Genomic DNA, 20,475 nt, shown 5'->3' with positions numbered 1-20,475 from the left:
TTCAGTGTCTCTTGAAACCAAACACACAACTAATTTGTTTTATATTATACTGAATGTGCATTCTTAAAAAAGCTTTGGTGGCACAATAAGCTACAATTCCCATGATTCTCTAGCCCTGACCCAGAGCAGTCAAAGCTGTCTCAAACTGGATTATTTCTGCAGCGTGTTTTGGACCTGTGTCATCCTTTTCATGGAGTGTTTGAAAAGCATTTGGAAACTTCAGCTGGTCCCAAACACTGGTTATAGGGAGCAATATAGTTCCCTTCACACAACTTCATCAGCTACCAGTCAGTTTCTGGGCACAATTCAGACTGTTGGATGATAGAAACCTGTATAATTTGAAACCAGGCTATTTGAAAGATTGTTTTTTCTCTTAAGAGTATGCTCAGGTGCTAAGATCAAAGCCTTTCTCTTAGAGCTTTATCACACTAGCGAGATCCCATGGGAAAAAGGGATTTAAACGGGAGTTACATTAAATTAAAATTTAAACAGAACCCGCAAATTCGGGAAGTTTATCACACCTAATTGCTGCTAAAGTGAAATGACGCGAAATTAAAGTGAAGTTAAAGTGGAGAAAAATGCCACCTTTTTACTTTCAGAATTTCCCAAAAGTAAAAAGCTGCTGTTTATTTCTGGTTTAACTTCAGTTTAACTTCACGCTATTTCATGTTAACAGCGATGTCGTGTGATAAACTTCGGGCATTTCCAGGTTTTCTCTAGTTTAACTCTCATTTAAATCCTGTTTTCCCACAGGATCTCACTAGTGTGATAAACTCATTAGTCTAGTGCTCCTCAGAAGCGTGTCTGGTGTGGCCACAAGAGAAGGACATCTTGGTGATCCCTTCCATTGCTCTAGCACTCCCTGCTTAAGGAAAGCTTAGGTGACTCCCTCTTTATTGTCCTACCAGCAAAGACTCTTTTATTCAGATATGCCTTTTTTATCTGTGCTGAGTTATGTTTATAGAGGGTTGTTTTTATTGATATATTTTAAATTATGTTTTAAATTTTCTGTATTAATTATGGGTTTTTTATTAGAAATTTACTGTAAATTAGGGTTGCCAGTTTGGATGTGGATTGAGGCTCTTGGAACTTCAAGCCCAAACAGACTGAGAAGCAAGATGAGATAACATACAACGACATGAAGCTGGGTGAAGGTACCAGTCTTCCCTTATCTTTCAACCTCAGCCATTCCCTCTCTACATGGCTCTCATGTGCCTGGTGGAGAATGGGATGGTTGGAGTGCTGACAAGACAGAGCTTGGTGCTTCTCTGCTCAGCTCGTCTCCCTCCCACTGGCCACTGGGGAGACGAGAGCCATGTTGGGAGGGAACAGCTGCAGCTAAAACTCTGGCCCCATTCCCACTGTCTTATAAAGCGAATCAAGACTCAGATTATGGGGGTATCGTTCCCATTTGAGTGCGCATTCGATCTTCATTACGCCGATTTCGTTCCCATTGAAATTCAGATCTGATCCCCGTGTAATTGGTTTTTCCAGGGAAAAGCTGGATCGGGGGGGGGGGGGGGGGGTCGAACCTGGGTTAATTTGACTGCACTTTTCCGGAGGTTTTTCTTGCACCTCCCGTGTCTGATCCAGGGCAAATGAATGGGTACGACAAGGGTGTCCGATTTGGTAACTTGGAGATGGGAGGAACAGTGCTCAAGGGGCTGGCTTGGGGGAGTCACCAGCTTTGTTCTCTTTCCTGCATTACCAGTGCCGCCCCCCCCCCCCCCGGTTCACATAGCCTTTCCCCCAGTGGAGTGGGAAGCAGGTAAGGAGATTGCATGTGTAGACAAATTTATTTTTTAAATAATTAAGCTTTCAATCGCCTAGGCGCTCTGTCGGGTGTCCAAACATAGCAAATTGCTACATTGACCTCCAAACGTGGTAAACACATTACGCCCCCCTGCAACCTCCCCCTGCTCCACATGCATAGATTGACATGTGAGGAGAGCCATTGAACACCATTTTTTTCTTTTTTCCTTTTATTTCATAAAAAACAGTTACACAAAGAACAATACATATTGAACAACATAGCATACGTACCATACATAACATAACATAACATCTTTGACCAACAACATTTAACACTTACATAAACTGTCCTAACAATCCCAACATTTCACTCTTCATCTCTCACTCAGACTAAGAAAACCATACACTTCCTGTTACTTCAGGTATCCTAGTGCCCAACTGAACTCTTAACAATGCTATATCTTGATTGTTATTTTTCCTTTTCAAATTCTTATTATTCCTAACATTTCTTAAGGGTTATGTTTCCTTCAGTTTTTCTTTTTTGAAAAAAAGGAGTTTTAACTATGTGGGTATTGCCCATTCCCTGATATATATATCATCCCGATTCAACATATATATATAAAAATCACTGCGACCAACTTGTGGTCTCCAAAAAACAAAAAAATGTAGTACTAGTATATCTACTAAAATAAACTGCACCTATTAAGTCATGTTTTACCATTCCTTTGTTAAACAGGATGTCGAGGCATCCCAATTTTTTTCAAAAAATTCAAACACTTGTTTCCATGTTTCAAAAAACTTCTCTGATTTCTCATAGTTAAGTTTCCTTGACAATTTATCTAATTCTAGAATCTCATGTAACTTCATTAACCAATCTTCAATTCTAGGGACATTATAACTTTTCCAAGATCTTACATAGACCATTCTTGCAGAACAGATCATATAGAATAATACACAACTGAATTTTTTTCCCAAACCCTCATCAATCATGTTGAGCAAAAATATTTCTGGCTTGTTCTCCAGTTTTATATTCAACATTTTGTTAATTGTTCTACATATAGCAGACCAAAACTTCTTTGCCTTTTTACATCTCCACCAAAGGTGGTATATTGTCCCTTTCTTCTTTTTACACTTCCAACATTTACTACTGGAATTTCCATAGATTTTACAAATTCTTGCAGGACAGCTTGGGAGGCAAAGGGACTTGGGAGAACAGAGGCTCCTTCTCCTTTTCCCAGAGGGGCTCTGGGAAGACAGGACAGCTTGGGAGGCAAAGGGACTTGGGGGGATAGGTTTGAAAGATGCAAATGGGAATGGGGAACAAAAATAGCCCGCACCAAAATGCATCAAAGCAACTGACGTCACTGTAACGCCAAGCACCTAGGCGCTTGATTGACAGTTGCTTTTAAAAAAAGAGGTTCTGGAAGGGCAAGGGGAATGGGGAGCAAAAAATTCCACTTCAAATTACAATGGAGAAAATTTCAATGGGAATGAGAACATGGGTCAAAAAAACTCGAGTCCATTTGCACCCTTTCGTAATGGGAACGAGGGACCAGATTTGAATACGACTTGGAAAAAAGATCTGAGACAGAATCGAAGTGAAATATGTCGCTTTATATGCTCAGTAGGAATGGGGCCTTTGAGGCTGAAAGATAAGGGATTAGCAGAACATCATACCACCTTATCCTGCTTCTTGTTCAATTCAGGATTAAGGTTACAAGAGCTGCTTACCATATCCAACCTGGCAAACCTACCATTAATCACCTTGAGTATCGTTTTGTAGTGGAAAGGTGGGCTATAACTTTAATATGAGTCTCTCTTATCTGGAATTCTGAAATCCAAATTCCAAATTCCAAAATACTAAAAAATCCAAAACTTTTGTTCATGGGTGGCTAAGACAGTGACACTTCTGTTTTCTGATGGTCCAGTGTACACAAACTTTGTTTTATGCACAAAATACTCTGTATAAAATTATTTTCAGACTATATCTATGAAGTGTATATGAAACATAAATGAATTTTGTGTTTAGACTTGATTCCCATCTCCAAGAGTAAGTATATGCAAATAGTCCAAAATTTGAAAAAAATCAAAATTCAAACCACTTCTGGCACCCAGAATTTGGGATAAGGGAGACTCAGCCTGTATAACATTCATAAGTAAATAAATAAACACACAAGAACCTACTCAGGGATACTTGGTTATAGAAGGAAGCAGGCAGCTTGAACCTACCTCAGAACTGAAGTGGACTTTAGGTGGGCTAGAAGGTACATAAGCAAATATGGGAGGAGTACCAAACCCAGGTAAACCCTAAAGAGTCAAAGCCTCAAAATGATGCTCAGAAAGAGAAGACTTGAATAATTAACTAGAATTAAGTTCAATGTCATGTTGACATCTATTTTTATTGTTTTTGTACATTGTAGTCCAAGGCTTCTGCTTCTGAGTCCTATTTTCAGGCTTTTCCACCATTTAGTTTCTTCTATTATACCAGGAACAGATGGGACTCTTTCTACCTTACCTCACTATCAGCAAAATGCCTGTCTTTTGCACTTATAAACCAATGGCAAAATGAGTACAATAAAAGAACAACAACCACCTTGTGTGGAAAACTGTATGCTAAGAGTATTGGACTTTGAACATGCTGGGTAGAGCGCAAGTTAATTTAGCTTGCAAACACTATGAAATCCTGACAGGAACTTCCCACCCTTTGTTACATTTGAACAAGCTGCAAGATGTGGCATTTAAAACTGTGTGACAATATGCAGCTACTGTCTTTTCCTGGAAAAGGAAGGTCATAGTTGTGTTTACAGTTACCCTGCAGGAGAGCATTTGTCAACAGCTAAGACATTACCTGCTGCATAAATACCAAAGTCCAACAGAGATAAGGTTGTGCTGCTTAATACAGTAATTAACAATGCTTTAACACTCAAAAGGCTTCAGAGATTCTGCATTTCTTGGGCTAAAATGAAAGGGTGGTACTGAATCTTGGACCATCAGCAAGTTAGAGTTATTTTTACAAAAAGTCAAGCCCTCACTTGAACCATCTTTTTCCAAAGAGTACGGCTGGTGGCTCAGTTGTAGAGCGCATGCATAGACTACAGATTTAGTCATTTGCATTCAACCACGTTCAGTCACTGGCATCTCTGGTTCAATGGAATCTCTGTTTGAGGCCAGAGGGTACCATCCAAGGTGTGGCCCAGGAAGATCCAGTTACAACTATGTCTGACCTAGTGCCACAGGGAACTGTATCCATGACCTCCAGCTCCCATAATTCCTCACAATTAGCTGTGCTGGATAGGGCTGATGGGAGTTGCAGAACAACATCATCTGGAGAAGAGGTGGCAAATGCTGAGAGAGTGGGGTGTGGGGCTGGAGGGAAACTTGGAATCTTACATTTGGAAGGAGCCACAAGAAGCCATCAATTCCATGCCCTGCCATGCAGGAATACACATCCAAAGCACTTCAAAATACATGGCCATCCAACCTCTGTATGTAGACCTCTAAAGAAGAGGCCACCACTTTCTGATACAGTGTGTTCCGCTCTCAAACAGCTCCTACCATCAAAACATTCTTCCTAATATGTAGGTAAAGTGTATTTTCTTGTAATTAGAATCTGAAATGTCTTCTGTGTTTTACAGTGGTTTTCAGTCATGGGTAGGGGAATCACTCCCAAAAATTAAATTGTGGGAGTCTGGGTGATTCAGGAGCTGAAAACTGGAGCCCTTCAGGGTTCCAATCTGAACTAGATAATCACAGTTGTCCACCCCTACAGGGCTCAGGACTACCTGGGCAGTAAGAAGCCATCACCCTGTCCAGTGTCTTACTTAGGAAGGCTATATTAGAGAATGATCATTAGTGAGAATCAAGAGCTCCATTTATAACAAAATAAAACAAAATAGTTTAAACACTGCCTCCTTAAGTGGGAATCACACCCTCCCTCCCTCAGAGGTCATTAAGTACCTCTTGAGGTCCAGATGGCAAGCGCACCCCTGACAGATTTTAATATCCAAGAAGGGCAAGGATCCAAAGAGCAGGTGGTGGGCTTTAACCCTCCGAGTAACTTGCCTGTATTACAAGGCTATGGCAGTTGAAATCTATCCAAAACAATGTAACTAGACAGAATCCTGGTTGCATCCATCTGAGACTCTGTCAAAACAATGGTATCCAGGTTGGAGCAAATGCAAGTAATTTTGTCTACAGAATAAAATGTAAATTAGGCACAGTGAGCCTTCAAAGGTTCCATCTGATTTTCTGGCCCTGCAGAAATCAGGATTTTCACCACCTGAAAAAGCTCTTCTGGCCAACATTGTGCTGATGAAGAGGTGACGGAGAGATGAGATTTATTCAACACCATCGGATGTATTCTAAGGTGGTTTTGCACCTTGGTTCAGTTGTTACAAGTTTTTGTGCCACCTGCACTCTTAACAGTCATTTCAGATCCCTCAGCATTTAATGATAAGAAGGTGCTAGTACCACTCTCTGATTTTGTTCGTAATGCTTGGAATGGTCATATTGATGGACTGGATCATTGTATTCGGAGGTGTTATATTAATTGTCCAGGACATTTTGTCATTTCAAACAGAGATTAAATGTTAGCAAAAATATGGAAAATCTTCTCAAGTGTCTGTGAGACCAGGTGGTAGTGGACCATTAAAATTGATTTCATCCAGACATCCTCTTTTTCATGCAAGACCTGATAGTGGCTGATAGGCCAGATGTGATCAGATAATGATACTCTCACAGTTCCCTTTTATATCGTCCTGTGTCAATAACTGAAACAAGTCAAAGAGTAAAGATAATATCAGTACCTTTACTGAAAAAGGACTGCAGGATAGCCCCAGCTTGCTTGAAGAGAGTGGCGATGTGGAGATGTGATTGGATGTGGGGAGTATCAGGGCTCTGCTCTGGGAAAGGGATATCGGCTGTTCAAAGCAGCAGTTAAAATAATTGGTTTCTGTGGCCTTCTGTTCAATTTCAGGGCCTATCTAGCAATTGATAATTTCATCAGATACCCTAGCTGCCATCTTTAAATTGAATTGGAAGTGAATAACACAATTAACAGGAGTTTGTCATCCCTGAATGTGTCAAACCTGTATAATCCACTTATTCTGTGAACACACTTGTGTCTGTACTCTGCACCTCTTGTGAAGTACACTCAATGACCAATGAAATTAAGAGCTTGTTGGAGCTACTTGAGCTCCGACAAGTGCTCTTCCCAAACTACTTAACTTCAGACCTCCTGTTTCCCACCATGTCTACAGATTGTCATGGCTGTCTTTTGATAAGCATCTCTGGCACGTCTCTGTTTAAACTTCATTATTATTATTCTGTCAACACAAAGACCACCTCTCATGCCTATACCCAGTGTAGAAAGTAGCATGCCCCACTTCCTTAATCAGTCTGACACTGTTTAGAAAAGGCATTGGAGATGGAAGATACTCAGGTTTGTTTGCTTTGCTTTTAAATGTAAAAGCAATAGTATGCTTCTGTGGAACTGTTTGTGAGGAGTTTGTGGTGGCAAGTAGGTATTTTGGTTAAGGCCAACATCACTGTAAATGATCCCCACCTACTGTGGAACTGGAATGACAATGCAGTACAGATCGATTCACAGAGATGAGTTATCAAGAATCTGATTAGTAACACTGGAGAAGTAGAAAGAACTATTGAAACAAATAGTTATTTGTAATGGTTAGAATTACCAGTTGAGTATCTCTTATCCCAAATGCTTGGGACTAGAAGTTTTTTGGAGTTTAGTATTTTTCGGATTTTGGAATACAAGTAGTGTAATATGTACCAGTACTGAATTTACAAGGCTGGAGAGAGACACAAGAGATGAGATTGGTGAGAAAGACATAAGGCTAGAAAGATATACAGCTGGGGAAAGATGCAAAGATTTGTGAAATGGTGGGAATCCAAGCATAGTGCTTGGGAATTTATGCCTCCTGCCATTTCACAGATACTTACACCTTTTTCCAGCTGCATCTCTCCAGCCTTGTAAATACAGTATGTACTATACTACTTGTATTCCAAAATCCAAAACATTCCGGCATCATGTTGGCACTCAAAAAGTTTTGGATTTTGTAGGATTTCAGATTTTCGGATAAGGGATACTTAACCTGTAATAGCTTTTTAGATTTAAACTGTTAAAAGGCCCAATATCATTTTAGAGGTTTTCCCATTAAAAAAAACCCTAAGATTTTGCTGGTATCTGGGGGGAATGTTATTAATTTAATGGGAAACATGTCTGCTTGTGCCAAGAATGGTTTAAATATTAGTGCTAAGCAAGGAGTTTATGAAATGATTCAGCTGGTGGGAGCATATGACCAAAGGGGGAGCACAGCATTCATGTATTCATATTTCCAGTTCAGGACAGAGCTGGCATCATAAGAGACCACTGGCTTTGAGCAAGAATAATGATGAAAACAAAACTGTAACAGCTTTGCAAAGATTTTGGGAACTACAGTTCCCAAAATTCAGTATACAGCATGGTTAGTGACTGGGGACTGGTGGAAGTTGTATTCCAAAAATAAAATTTCTGAACTATGATGCAAGGGAGATAATTAGTATAATCTCACCTGCAGTGTGAATTTAGGTCCTTGTTCAAAACACGCTGCAGAAATAATCCAGTTTGGGACTGCTTTAACTACCCTGCCTCAGTGCTAGGGAATCCTGAGAACTGTAGCTTATTGTGGCACCAGAGCTCACTAACAGAGAAGGCTAAATGTCTCACAAAACTACAGTTCCCAGAATTCTCCAGCATTAAAGCAGTCTCAAAAAGATTATTTCTGCAGTGTGTTTTGGACCCTTTTAAACCTTTATTGGCCAACTAAAATGCATAAATTAGTCATGCAAAAACTTTTGAAGCTTCGCTGGCTTCCTTGTCTGGCAAAGATGTTAAAAATCATAAAGGGAGCAGAAAAATGATAATGCTGGAGTCACAGACCAACATTTTGTCTCAGGTATTCCTTCTGTTGTCAGTTAAGATGGTTTCTAGACTGAGGTCCAGAACACACTGCAGAAATAATCCAGTTTGTGACCACTTTAACTGCCTTGGCTCAGTGCCAGGGAATCCTGGGAATTGTAGTTTATTGTGGCACCAGAGCTTACTAACAGAGAAGGCTAAATGTCTCACAAATGTACAGTTCCCAGAATTCCCTAGCACTGAGCCAGGGTAGTTTAAGTGGTCTCAAACTGGATTATTTCTGCAGTGTGTTTTGGATGCAAGAGATCTTAATGACGGGAGAAGTTACTACCCTTCTTGGCCATGAGGGGACTAGGAACAAAAGACAATGAAAGACAAGCAGTAACATTTCAAACCCATTAGCAGCAGCAAAATAACTTTGGTTGAGATGCTTGTTATCTTTGTCCTGTGTGAGACTGCCTGCATCTTTTGTAGGCAGAGAACACTGGATTGCTCAAGAAGTCTCTGTACTGCTATATCTGGAAAAACTTTCAGGTTTTGTATAGCTGTATGGCTAAAACTTGCAAATTATAGTCCAAATGAAAGTGTTTTACAGCAGTTCCTTAGCTGCCTCTTGTTAGTTTCCCATTGTGGCAAAATTTATTTTCAAATCCGGGAAACATATTCACAGGTAGCCATGTAGACCATACAGCAAATACAACATAATTCAAAATCCACAAAACAGCAACACCATTATTGGCTAACCAAAATGCAGAAATTCATGCAAGCATTCAAAGCTTCACTGGCTTTGTTGTCAGGCAAAAATGTTAAAAATCATAGAGGAGGAGAAAAGAGAGTCAGTCACCAGCCTACAGTTTGTGCCAGATGTTATTTCTGTTTATCGTAACAAGAAGTTATTTTACTTTAACAAGAGGGACCTCTTTGAGGTCTCTACCTTCCAACAAAGGTAAAACCCTTACGTTTGGACTATAATTGACAAATTTATTACATTGGGAAATTTTGAACCCTAAATTGTATTTAACTATTGCCTGTATATATAAATATGGGTAAAGGTAAAGGTAGTCCCTTGACATGAATGCCTAGTCATAACTGACTGTAGGGGGCGGTGCTCATCTCCATTACTAAGCCAAAAAGCCAGCATTGTCCAAAGACGAATATGGTGATCATGTGGCCAGCATGACTGCACTGAACGCTGTTACCTTCCCACTCAGAAGTGGTGAGTGGTACCTATTTGTCTACTTGCATTTGCATGCTTTTGAACTGCTAGGCTGGCAGAAGCAGGAATTAGTGATGGGAGCTCACCCCATCATACAGCACTTGGGCCTTGAACTGCCAATCTTCTGACTGACTGATTGTCAGAATGGCATCTTAACCACTAAGCCACTGCATCCCTTTTATCTATATAAATGTGCCATGGTGAAAATGTGGGTAGTCAGGACTTTTGAAAGTTGTGTGTGTGTGTGTGTTTTATGCTCTAGTCAACAAATTAGGCTGTAATTAACTGGGGGTTTTTTTCTAATTCTTTAACATAATTTTTTTCTTTGTGTTTTCCACTGAAGGTCAGACAACATCAGCTTCAAGATGCTCCAGGATTCCAAATTCAAAGGCTGGCTGGTCAAGACAGAAGGAGAAGAAGCCCTCAGAGGTTAGTTGCTCCTCGTGTTCCTATTAATCCCTTGTGTTTGGTATTTTTTAAAAAAATGAATATCCAGTTATAAATACAAAGGAGGTTACCCAGATCTTGACACATGCAACTGAGATAGCAGAACTAGTTTTCCTATCCCCATCTACATGGCAGCTCCTTTACCTCCCTGAAAACAATACACAGTAGGATCCTGCTGAATGGTCTGAACTGTTGTACCAGGGAACGGGAGGAGGGATTCACCCCTTCTGTGACTCAAATGCAGAACAACGAAAGCTTGGAAAACTTACTTTTTGTACTACAGCTTCCAAACCTCCTCAGTCAATATGTCTAGCCAATATTGGCTAGAAAATGCAGAACAACGAAAGCTTGGAAAACTTACTTTTTGTACTATAGCTTCCAAACCTCCTCAGTCAATATGTCTAGCCACTATTGGTTGGAAAATTAGAGGAGCTGTAGACAAGAAAGGGGCTACCCTAGATCTCATATTAACCTAAATCGCAAGGGCACTGGAGTCTGAGGGGAATTATTATGGGATTTCTTCCCCCACTCCATCCTCGCCATAGGAAAGTGACACTAGGAGCCCTTTGATGCTACAGTTATAGTGCTGTGGTTCCATTTTAACTGCCATGGTTCCATCTTGTGGAGTCTTGGGATTTGTAGTTTGGTGATGCACCAGTGGAGCTGCCTGGCTGAGAATTCTAACTATTCCTCCCTAAACTACAAATCCTAGGATTCCATAGGATATTGCCATAACAGTTCAACTGGAATCATAGTGGTGTAAGAATGTAGTGTGTAAGGCCACTACTTTAGAAACCCACCCAACTGTTCCAGTGAACCTCCATCTGAAAGGTGTAGAAGATAGCTGAGGAAAGTGTTCAGCATTACTACAGTCAAGACTATAGGCCAAGATTCTGCCTCTGTTTATGTCCTCTCCAGTTGGCACGTGGGAGGTCGACATTGTTTTTCACTGGAGGGCCCAGTTACACACTGCTGGAACTGTCTAGTTGCTGTCCTTGGTCCTGCAGTAAACTCTTAACCTGCTGGTTTCCATTGCATTGCTCATCTTGGTAAAATCCATAGAATCCACTCCGTATGAAAACTCAAGACAAAAATGTCCAGAATTCAAAGCCCATGCATGCTTTCCTGAATTGTCATGGGCGCCATAGTTTTATCTCTGCCACAAGATGACAGTGCCATGAGTATCTTTTAAAAATTTTGAACGCTGTCATGGAGATGCTAGACAAGGAGTGAGGAAACAGCAAACATTGCAGTGTTGAGGCAGTGGGTGCCCACCTGCAGAAAAACAGGCATTTTTCTTTTTGCGCTATTTTATGCCAAGTACTGTAAAACTTAGAGCTGGCCTTGAGCATATCATTTATTGATGGTAGAACATTGCCAGCCTAATGCGTGAATGAGCCTGGCACAATAGGAAATGCTCCAGCAGACTTCCTTATGGTTTCTAGTTCCTTTAGCTATTTTAAGACAATAGCTAAAATTGACTGGCTGATAAACATGCTTAACAGACCACAGTTTAGAATTATTCTGCTTCTTGAAGACAAAGCATTTAGTATGGGCATGTTGGGTTTTCTTTTAACAATCCTTTCTTATCTGTTTTTCATTTATTTAACTTAAAAGCTGATAATCTACCTTTCCCTACAAGATTTTCTTTAAGGTAGTTGAAAGTAAAATCAAACAGAATGCACATTTTCTTTTTGTTCTGTGCCTCCAATTTATTTCCAATTTATTTTTTCCAATTTATGGTGACTCTATTACAAGGTTTTCTTGGCAAGATTTGTTCAGGGGTGTGTGTGTTCCATTACCTTCCTCTGAGGCTGAGAGAGTGTGACTAGCCTACAGTCACCCAGTGCATCTCCATGGCTAAGAGGGGATTGGAAGCTTGGTCTCCAGAGTCATAGTCTAGTGCTCAAACCACTGCACCACTCTGACTCTCAAAATTAACATACATTTTTTTAAAAGATAAAATGCAATTCAGGAGATTAATTCTCAACAGAATACAAGGATCAAAATTCAGGGTGCAGGATGAACACTAGTTTTACAAGAAAAAGTTCTGCCACCTGAAAGAGCATAAATGTTAAGAATGAGGTGTAATAGGGAGAAAAGTTGCCTGAGGGTGACAGTATGCCATTTTAAGGACAGTGACTCAGATGCAGATGACATTCACCAATTTTTCTGCTGTGAAGGGCTCAAATCCTTTCCCTCCCTCAGACTGCACTTCCAAAGCCTTGCAGCATCACTCAGATGTGAATTCTGGTTTTCCATTTGTCCCTCTGTCTTTGTGCTGCTGTGCTTCATCCTGCTGGAATTTGATATTCATCGTTACCATGTTGCTGAACATTAATATAGCAGGATAAACAAAATAAATTTGCAGAAACCTGACCTTCCTAAGTCTATCCTGCTTATATAGGATTTGTAAGTATACCCTGAGAGCAGATGTGGTGTAGTGGTTTGAGCATTGGACTATGACTCTGAAAACTTGAGTTCCAAACCTTGTTTGGCTGTGGAAACCTGCTGGGTGACCTTGGGCAAGTCACACTTTCTCAGCTTCAGATGAAGGAAAAGCCAATGGTCTTCTGAATAAATCTTGTCAAAGAAATAGGTGATAGGTTTGCCTTACGGTTGCCATAAGTCAGAAACAACAAAAACAAAAATAACAAGAAAGTACACCCTCTATATCAGGTAATGCTGTACACACTTCACTGTAAGAATATTAAAAAGGCCAACTGTATTGTAGCATGGAACATGAGTACGCTAAGCCTCACATTTTGCTTAAGAAGTGGCTTTTCATATTGTAGATTGGTGACAAAAGCCAGCTCTGGTAACATATAAAGTGGAGCAATGTGCATGTTAATTTCAGTTCAAACACAGTGTTGATATTCCGGAGTGACACTACCTGGTATATCATGGCTATGAGCAGTTCGTTTTAAAAAGAAAATGTTAGTTATGCATATCTCTCCAGACCTCCAGCAACTGTATGACACATCAGTAGCTAGGATAGAAACCAGACTCCTGGGAGGCAAGTTGAATCATTCATCACAAAGCTGGACGAGAAATATCTTGGCCCTTTCAGATGATATCCCAAGATTGGGAAATTATTCTGTTTTGGTTGCCTGAGGTGTTATCTTCCACTGCTGTGGCAAATATTGTTCCTGTATTATGTTTCAGGTACTGTGACTTTGCACAAGCTGAGAACACACAAGTATTGTAGCTTCTCATTAGTTCAGACTGAAAGCACCCATTTTGCACCTACAAGGAAATTGTTTGTTGTTCATGATGAATTGGAGATGGGTGGGAAGGGAGAGTTTAGAGGTACATTAAATGCAGTTATTTATTGCTGATCCAATTGTATCTATTTACTGATGTAAAGATATAAAGGAAATTCAAATTTGTTCTTGCCTTCAGTGGGAAATATGTCCCCACACATCAGAACACCCTAATTGAAAAATGTGCAGCATCAGAAGATGTTTCTTGAGCCCTTTCTTCCCCCAAATTTTTGCAAAAAGTTTATTTCATTTTTCTTTGTTTGCAATAATCAGTTTTTTTGGCAAAATATATTGGGGGGGGGTTACCTCCTTTTTATATGTAAACACATTTGTGCAAAAGAACAATCACAAAGTTTTTGCTAAAAAGTCCAGAAATGGGAGGGGGGAGCTATTCATGAAGTAGCTCATGAAGCTTTTGCAAAAAAGTAAAAAATAAAATTAAAAAATTAAAAAGGCACAACACCTCTTATAATCTCTCCCAGGGCTCATCTACACTGCCCAGAATACTCCAGGCTCATCCCAGAGTATTCTGGCCCTGGAACTGCTGCAGATACCCTTTGTTACTTTTGCATGCCATATTGATGCGGGGTAGCTGTCTACACACATATGTTCTTGCTATGTCACACCACACAGCTGCTGCTGGTGCAAGTCGTTCCCTCTCATGTCAGAAACAAGGTGCCCAGCGTCAGTCTGATGGCTCAGTGCCTCAGAGGGAGCAACTCATGCCTGCAATAGCTATGGCAAATAAAAATAAGTACATTTCTATCAGTGCACTTAAGCACTCCTTAAGCAGTTTATTTTGTGTAAGCTAATTACCCTCAACAAGCTGGGCACTCATTTTAGGACCTTGGAAGGATGCCAGGCTCAGTCGACCCTGAGCCCCTGGCTGGTATTGATCTCACAACCTGGTGATGTGTGGGTGAGTGGCTGCAGTACAGGCATTTATCCATTGCGCCACAAGGGCAACACAGGAGGTGATGCGTTTGTAGAGAGCCACCAGACATTCCTACAGAGTGCTCCAGATTTTCTACAACATCCAGAGCAAAAGGTAATTTCTGTAAAACTGATTTAAGGGAAGAACAGGGCAGATTTGGATCAGAACTGACCTTATGTCATGAAGACTGTACCCAAATCGGGAAATTGGCCTTACATCATGAAGACAGATTGCTGTGCTTAATTTGTCCCGTGTACACATGCCACTAATGGTAAGATTTCTTTTTTTGTTCTTGCATATGCAGAAACAGAAGTTTGATATTTTTTTTTGCATATGAACATGAAAATGGTTGAATATCAGAAGTACATGGAGTCATGTTTTCTAGCATTCCCAAATGTTGATTATAATCTTAAATTATATGAAATCTCAGTTTTAGAATCTGTATTTAGAATAGGTAATTCATTGTCTAACAAAAATAACAGTAACTGTAATCATTAGAACCATGCAGCACTTTCCCTGTGCCCATGTAAAGAGAGAACAATTTCCACAAATATTATCCGTTCTGAAGCCTCACCACATCCAGTGCTCCCAATGGTTTCTTAACCTACCAGGAGCAAATTTGGATGGGTTGGGGCACAGGGCTGCAGAGCTAAAGGAAGGTGTGAAAGAATGTATTTAGTTATGTTTGTGAAAGGAAGGTTAGGATCCAAGCCATTATCTTGCAGTCCTTACGTTAATCTTGTGGGGGAGGTCATTATTATCTCTAGATCACAGGTGTGGGAACTGTGGCTGATCAATAATGGCTTACCTAAGGCGAAGGCAATAGAAACACTGATATTCAAGCTGGAGATTTCCTAAAATTATTGCTCAGTCTCATACACTTCAAGCCTATTCAAACTTTTCTGGGAGTCAACCTCAAGGAGCTGTGTCGGTGTTTACTTCTCAGAGGATGTGGGTATGATTGCACGTATAGCCAATCACTAGGGAGTTGGTGTAGCAATCTATCATACAAATATGCAGCCTTGAAATTTGGAAAGCTTGGAAGAAGAACTTTGTGACCTCAGTCCTTATGTATACATTGCCTTTTAGGATTCCGAAGCAAAACCCTCTTGTGTGGAAACAGTTGCTTTTATAAATGAACGACCCGGGACATCTTTGACTTGTCCCCCTTTTGATGCTGTGTTCTAGTTCCATCTTTTGTTTGAGTTGCCCTTCATATTCAGTCTACCAGCACAAGCAGGAAAGATAAGGAATCAGAGGTATTAGCTAAGTCAAGGGTGATGCCTATTATGAAAGACTCTGTGACAAGGGATTAGCTATACACATTTGCTGTGCAACTGGAAAAACAAGCTTCTTTGCACAGGGGGACAAACACACACTAAGCCCTTTGTAAACATTGAGGTCATTATGTGACATTGTCAGGACACCCAGCAACAATTTATTATTGATGACAGGTTTGGATTTTTCTTGGCCTATCATTCAGTGTTGCAGTGGCATTGGGATTGAACCACTCTGCTCTTTGCTTTAGCATTCTTGAAGTAATCATTCTTGTGACGTAAACTAACTTCCTGAACCCACGAAGTACATTCTCATTGATCAAAATATCTATATGTATCTTTGGAAAAGAGGAGAATATGTCATCCTAATACAACACAGGCATTGTCTTGCACATTCTTAGCAGTATGCTTTACTAAAGTCTTGACATAATGACTTCCTTTTGGTGAAATAATATGCATTCCTTTTGGCTGTCTGAGGATATATCAGCACTGACAAAACAGTACAGTAAAGCTAGCACATGGCTGGAAATGCAAAACATTTCTCTCTTTTTTTGTCTTTGCCCTTATTATTCAGAATCTGGTTTGTTGCCAGAAATATAAGGAAAGTGTAGGTAGGAAAACAAAGTGTGGCATATTCAGTCATGAAAATGTGTTTCATTGTCTTCCCTTTGCTTCCCAGAATACTGGAAAACAGAAACTTTAGCTATACTTTAAAGGGATGACTATAGACACTTAAGTGATCTTGTTTGATCTTGTGTTTGAGAAACCTTTAAACTTGCAAGACCTTTATTACTCTCTTCCTGTTGCTAATTCCTGTAATCGAAACAGCATCTAGACCTGCCCTTACTGTGCTTCAGTTCTGTATTGGTTGTTAACCTCTTCTGAAGAAGATATTAGTCCTGTTCAGGTATTCTCTGTTAGGGTTAAGTAAACATGCAAGAATGGTAGCATGCAAACTCTCTGTGGTTGCTTTGCTCACGTGAATGATCACAAGTTTTGAGAGTCTCTTTTTACCCATGGATGCTCTCCCCATGAACCAATCTTTGGAAAACCAGAGTTCAGAATTGTGTGGAGAGCCTCCAAACATACAGTGTGCATTTCAATCTTACTGCTTTTCACATGAGTAAAGCAGCTCTATAATGGGATGGGGATTGGCATGCTTGCTTCCTCGCATGATTAGTCATCCCAGAAAGAGAATGCCTGAATAGGTTCTGGCAGTTGTCAGAAACAGTTCACAGAAACCATAAACAATGCAGCAATTCAAAGGGCATGCTAAGAGCCAGTAGAGAAGAGCGTGTAATGCCTTGTTTACATTTATATTTTGCTTACCTCATGGGTACTGGCCGTCTTTCTGTGGTTGCTTTATGAAAAGGGAGTAAGACGATTTTGAAGCAAAATAGATCACTTAAGGATCTGGATAGAAGATATCAAAGGGATTTTAGAGTGAGGTCAGCAAAAGGGAAAGGGGAATGATTGAAGTATAAAGAAGGCAAATGGGAGGTCAGTAATTAAAAGTAATTAAAAGGAGGGAATTCTTTAAACACACAGTTGTTGTTTTTGAAATAAATGAGAGAGAGTATTTTTAAACTTATTCCTTATTAGTTAGAACTCATTAGTCCAGTGATACTCAAACTTTTTAACCTTTGGACCCTCCTTTTACATCTACATGCAGGAGTCATGCCTCCTCACTCGACATAGTATATGAATAAAAATATTTTGTTTGTTTAGTGTATTTTCATTTGCACATTCATGCATATTCATATTTTAACATTTTATAAGGAAATAACATTGCTCAAATTAGAACAGTTTCATTTACTAAATTCAATATTTAACTCAATACATGTATACCAGTACATTTTAAACAAAAAAGTTTGGGAGGAGGAGGAATCAGAACCTCCAAGTCTTGCACCCTCCCTTGAGCAACTGTCGCGCCCCCTTGTTGTCCCATCCTATCATTTGAAAACCACTGCATTAGTAACATTTGCACAGTACGCTAAGCCACAACTTATAGAACTGCAGGCCTTTCAACTCTGTTGCACCTCTGCTTTCACAAAAGCTTTTAAACAAACCATATAAAACTAGTATTGTATTAAAAATCGAAGCCTGAGGTAATGGTCAGATGTTCCTAAACAATTCAGTGTTGCCAGTGAGCTTTAAAACACAATTTGATGTTAGCTTCCATTCTCTGGTTGAATTGTGTAAAATTAACCATAATCTTGGGTTTGGATATAACTCAAAGCTATCCTTTCCTGGATATTTTACTGGTTTTTGTGAAGTCAAGGGTGAGAAGGGGTAGCAAATGGGTCCATGTATCATTATGCTGTTGGTTCACATAATAGTTTATTAAGCCAGAATTCTCAGCTTAAAATGATCCATGACCATGGGCATTGTGGGAGAAAAGAATGAAGGCTAATTTATACTCTGTGGTATTTTCACATTTTCACAGAAATAGTGTTCCCTGACTTAGTGTGGGGGTAGTTTTGCAGGCTTACAGCATAGCGGAGCAATGAGGCACCATGTTTTGATTCTACTTCCCAGAAGCCCACATGGCCTGAGCAGGCTTCAGGAAGGAGTGGGAAACACCAGGCAACAGGAATTGCATCTTTGGCTGTTAGGCAAGACCAGGCAAGCCTAAAGGCTTCAGTAAGGTCAGGGAAGAAGGGGAATATATTCAAGCTGCTGATCACCCTTGCTTCATTTGTCTGTGGAGTTCCATCAAGGAAGCACAGGGAGGAGAAGGAGGAGGAGCAGCAGCAGAGTTAGTAACAAAAGCAGCACTTTGACAGAAGGACAGTGTTGGGGGAATGGCAACAAATCCCCAGTGGAGGGGTGAAACTCCTGCCATCTTCTCTGCCTTCAGAACAGCCCTTTTAAGGGCTTGTGAACTGGAAAAAAATAAACCAAGCCCTTGCAAGGACTTGTAAGGGGGGTGGATAGCAGTCCTTGAGCACTCTGTATAGTTGTTTTAAAGTTCACTCTGAAATCATGAGCAGATTTAACCTGATATTTTTCAACCAAAATTTCCAGAGGTTTAGAATGAGGAGTAAGTTATAAGGAGCCCTGGTGGTGCAGTGTTTAAATGTCAGTCCTGCAGGGCTCCAAGGTTGACCCAACCTTCCATCTTAGGTTAGTAAAATGTTGGGTTTACGGATTGTATACCACATGAGACGTTATCACATGGGGGAAATTGCAAGGTCAGTGCAGTGTGATCCTGGATGCACTCATGAGTTTTCATGTTTCATGTAATCAATTCAAACCCAATCCAGGGTCAAACGAAATATGTGTAAATTTGGGGAAGTAAAGAATTTACAAATCCTGTTCCACTCCAAAGTTGTGTTCAATTCGAATTTGGCAGGTATGGAACGCATGTCTGGGTCGCCCTTGGATTGCATTCGAATCAGACTACAATTCCCAAGCTCCTTTGCTGGCTGCAGTTTTCTCTCCTGTGCTCCCTCTGGGAGCAAAGGGGTGGGAGAAATGAAGAAAATTGTACTGCTGGGGGGGGGGGGTTCTCTTGGAGTTTTGGAGCTGTTTTGGGGATGAAGCAGCCCTCCCCACACACACGCGCACACACACACACACAGCCTCCCTCCCTCCTCCTCTCAGCTCTTTCCGGCTCTTTCCCTTTGCAAACTCATCCTCTCCAATTGGAGGGAAGGGACTGGCTCTTTCTCTCTTGTGACCCTGTCACAGGTTTTTCTTGGTTTATGCAGATGGGGTTTGCCATTGCCATTTTCTGAGGAGGCTGAGAGAGTGTGACTTGCACCAGGTCACCCAGTGGGATTCGATCCTTGCCTTCTAGAGTCATAGTCCAATGCTCAAACCAAGTGCAAAGTTGCTTTGGACTGTTTGTGAACTGGTGAACTGCTTAAATAACATGAAATAAGGGGTAATGAATGAACAAATACAGTGGAGCCTCTGCATACGCGGTCTTTTTATAGGTGGCTTTGAGCATAGGCACTCAAAGCCACCGGCGCGCACGGGGCGGAAGGGGCGGCGCGTCCCATTCAATTGAATGGGCGCGCGCACCCGTTGCACCTCGCGCGCCGCCGCGCACGAGCCCCATTGGACACAATGGGGCTCGAGCATAGACGGATTTTTTTTATACGCGGAGGGATCCAGAACGGATCCCCCGCGTATAATAAGGTTCCACTGTAATGTGAATTGCCTAAATAACATGAAATAAAGAATAATGAAAGAACAAATAATGTGAATTGCCTAAATAACGTGAAATAAAGGGTAATGAATGAGCAAATAACGTGAAACAAGGCGAAACCACGGGAACTGGAAGCAAGCCCCCTCCAGAAGTGTAAAAAGGTCACGATCTGATTCTGCCCTTGCTGTGCATGTGCAGGGATGCTAATTCAAATTCTAGACTATGAAGGGTATATACTCATATGATAATTTCTTTTGCATTCGCACTACTTTGGCATTGGGATGGGCGCTGTGTTCTTCTGTGGTGTGATAACCATCCACGTACTTGTGTTCATTTCTGAATTGGCCCTACTGTCATGGCCAGCCAAGAGGAGGGCAAGGAGGAGCCCGTGGCTCCTCAGGTGCAGGAGGAACTTAAGGCCATACCAGGTCCCAGTTCTGCCCTGCCAGACCCCAGCCCTGATCTTCCAGCCCCAGTGGTTGAGGCTGAGCCAGACCTTAGCTCTGTGGGG

At 40.8% G+C, this 20,475-nt stretch overlaps 1 protein-coding gene across 4 annotated transcripts in view; it reads left to right on the top strand.

Annotated features, from left to right (window-relative positions):
- JADE2 (jade family PHD finger 2) overlaps window positions 1–20,475 on the top strand; it is a 232,061-nt gene that overhangs the window by 29,303 nt on the left and 182,283 nt on the right. For all 4 annotated transcript variants that reach the window (XM_089530074.1, XM_089530083.1, XM_089530064.1 and 1 more), the window contains exon 3: window positions 10,231–10,316. In XM_089530074.1, coding sequence (XP_089386200.1) covers window positions 10,231–10,316 — 86 coding nt within the window. The remainder of the gene's footprint in view (window positions 1–10,230; window positions 10,317–20,475) is intronic.

The sequence above is a fragment of the Sceloporus occidentalis genome, unplaced genomic scaffold (assembly GCF_023333645.1).
Source record: "Sceloporus occidentalis isolate IW3139 unplaced genomic scaffold, rSceOcc1.0.p SCAF_1, whole genome shotgun sequence".
NCBI lineage: Eukaryota > Metazoa > Chordata > Lepidosauria > Squamata > Phrynosomatidae > Sceloporus > Sceloporus occidentalis.
Note: the sequence above shows the minus strand (reverse complement) of the source record. Positions and strands in the feature narration are given on the sequence as shown.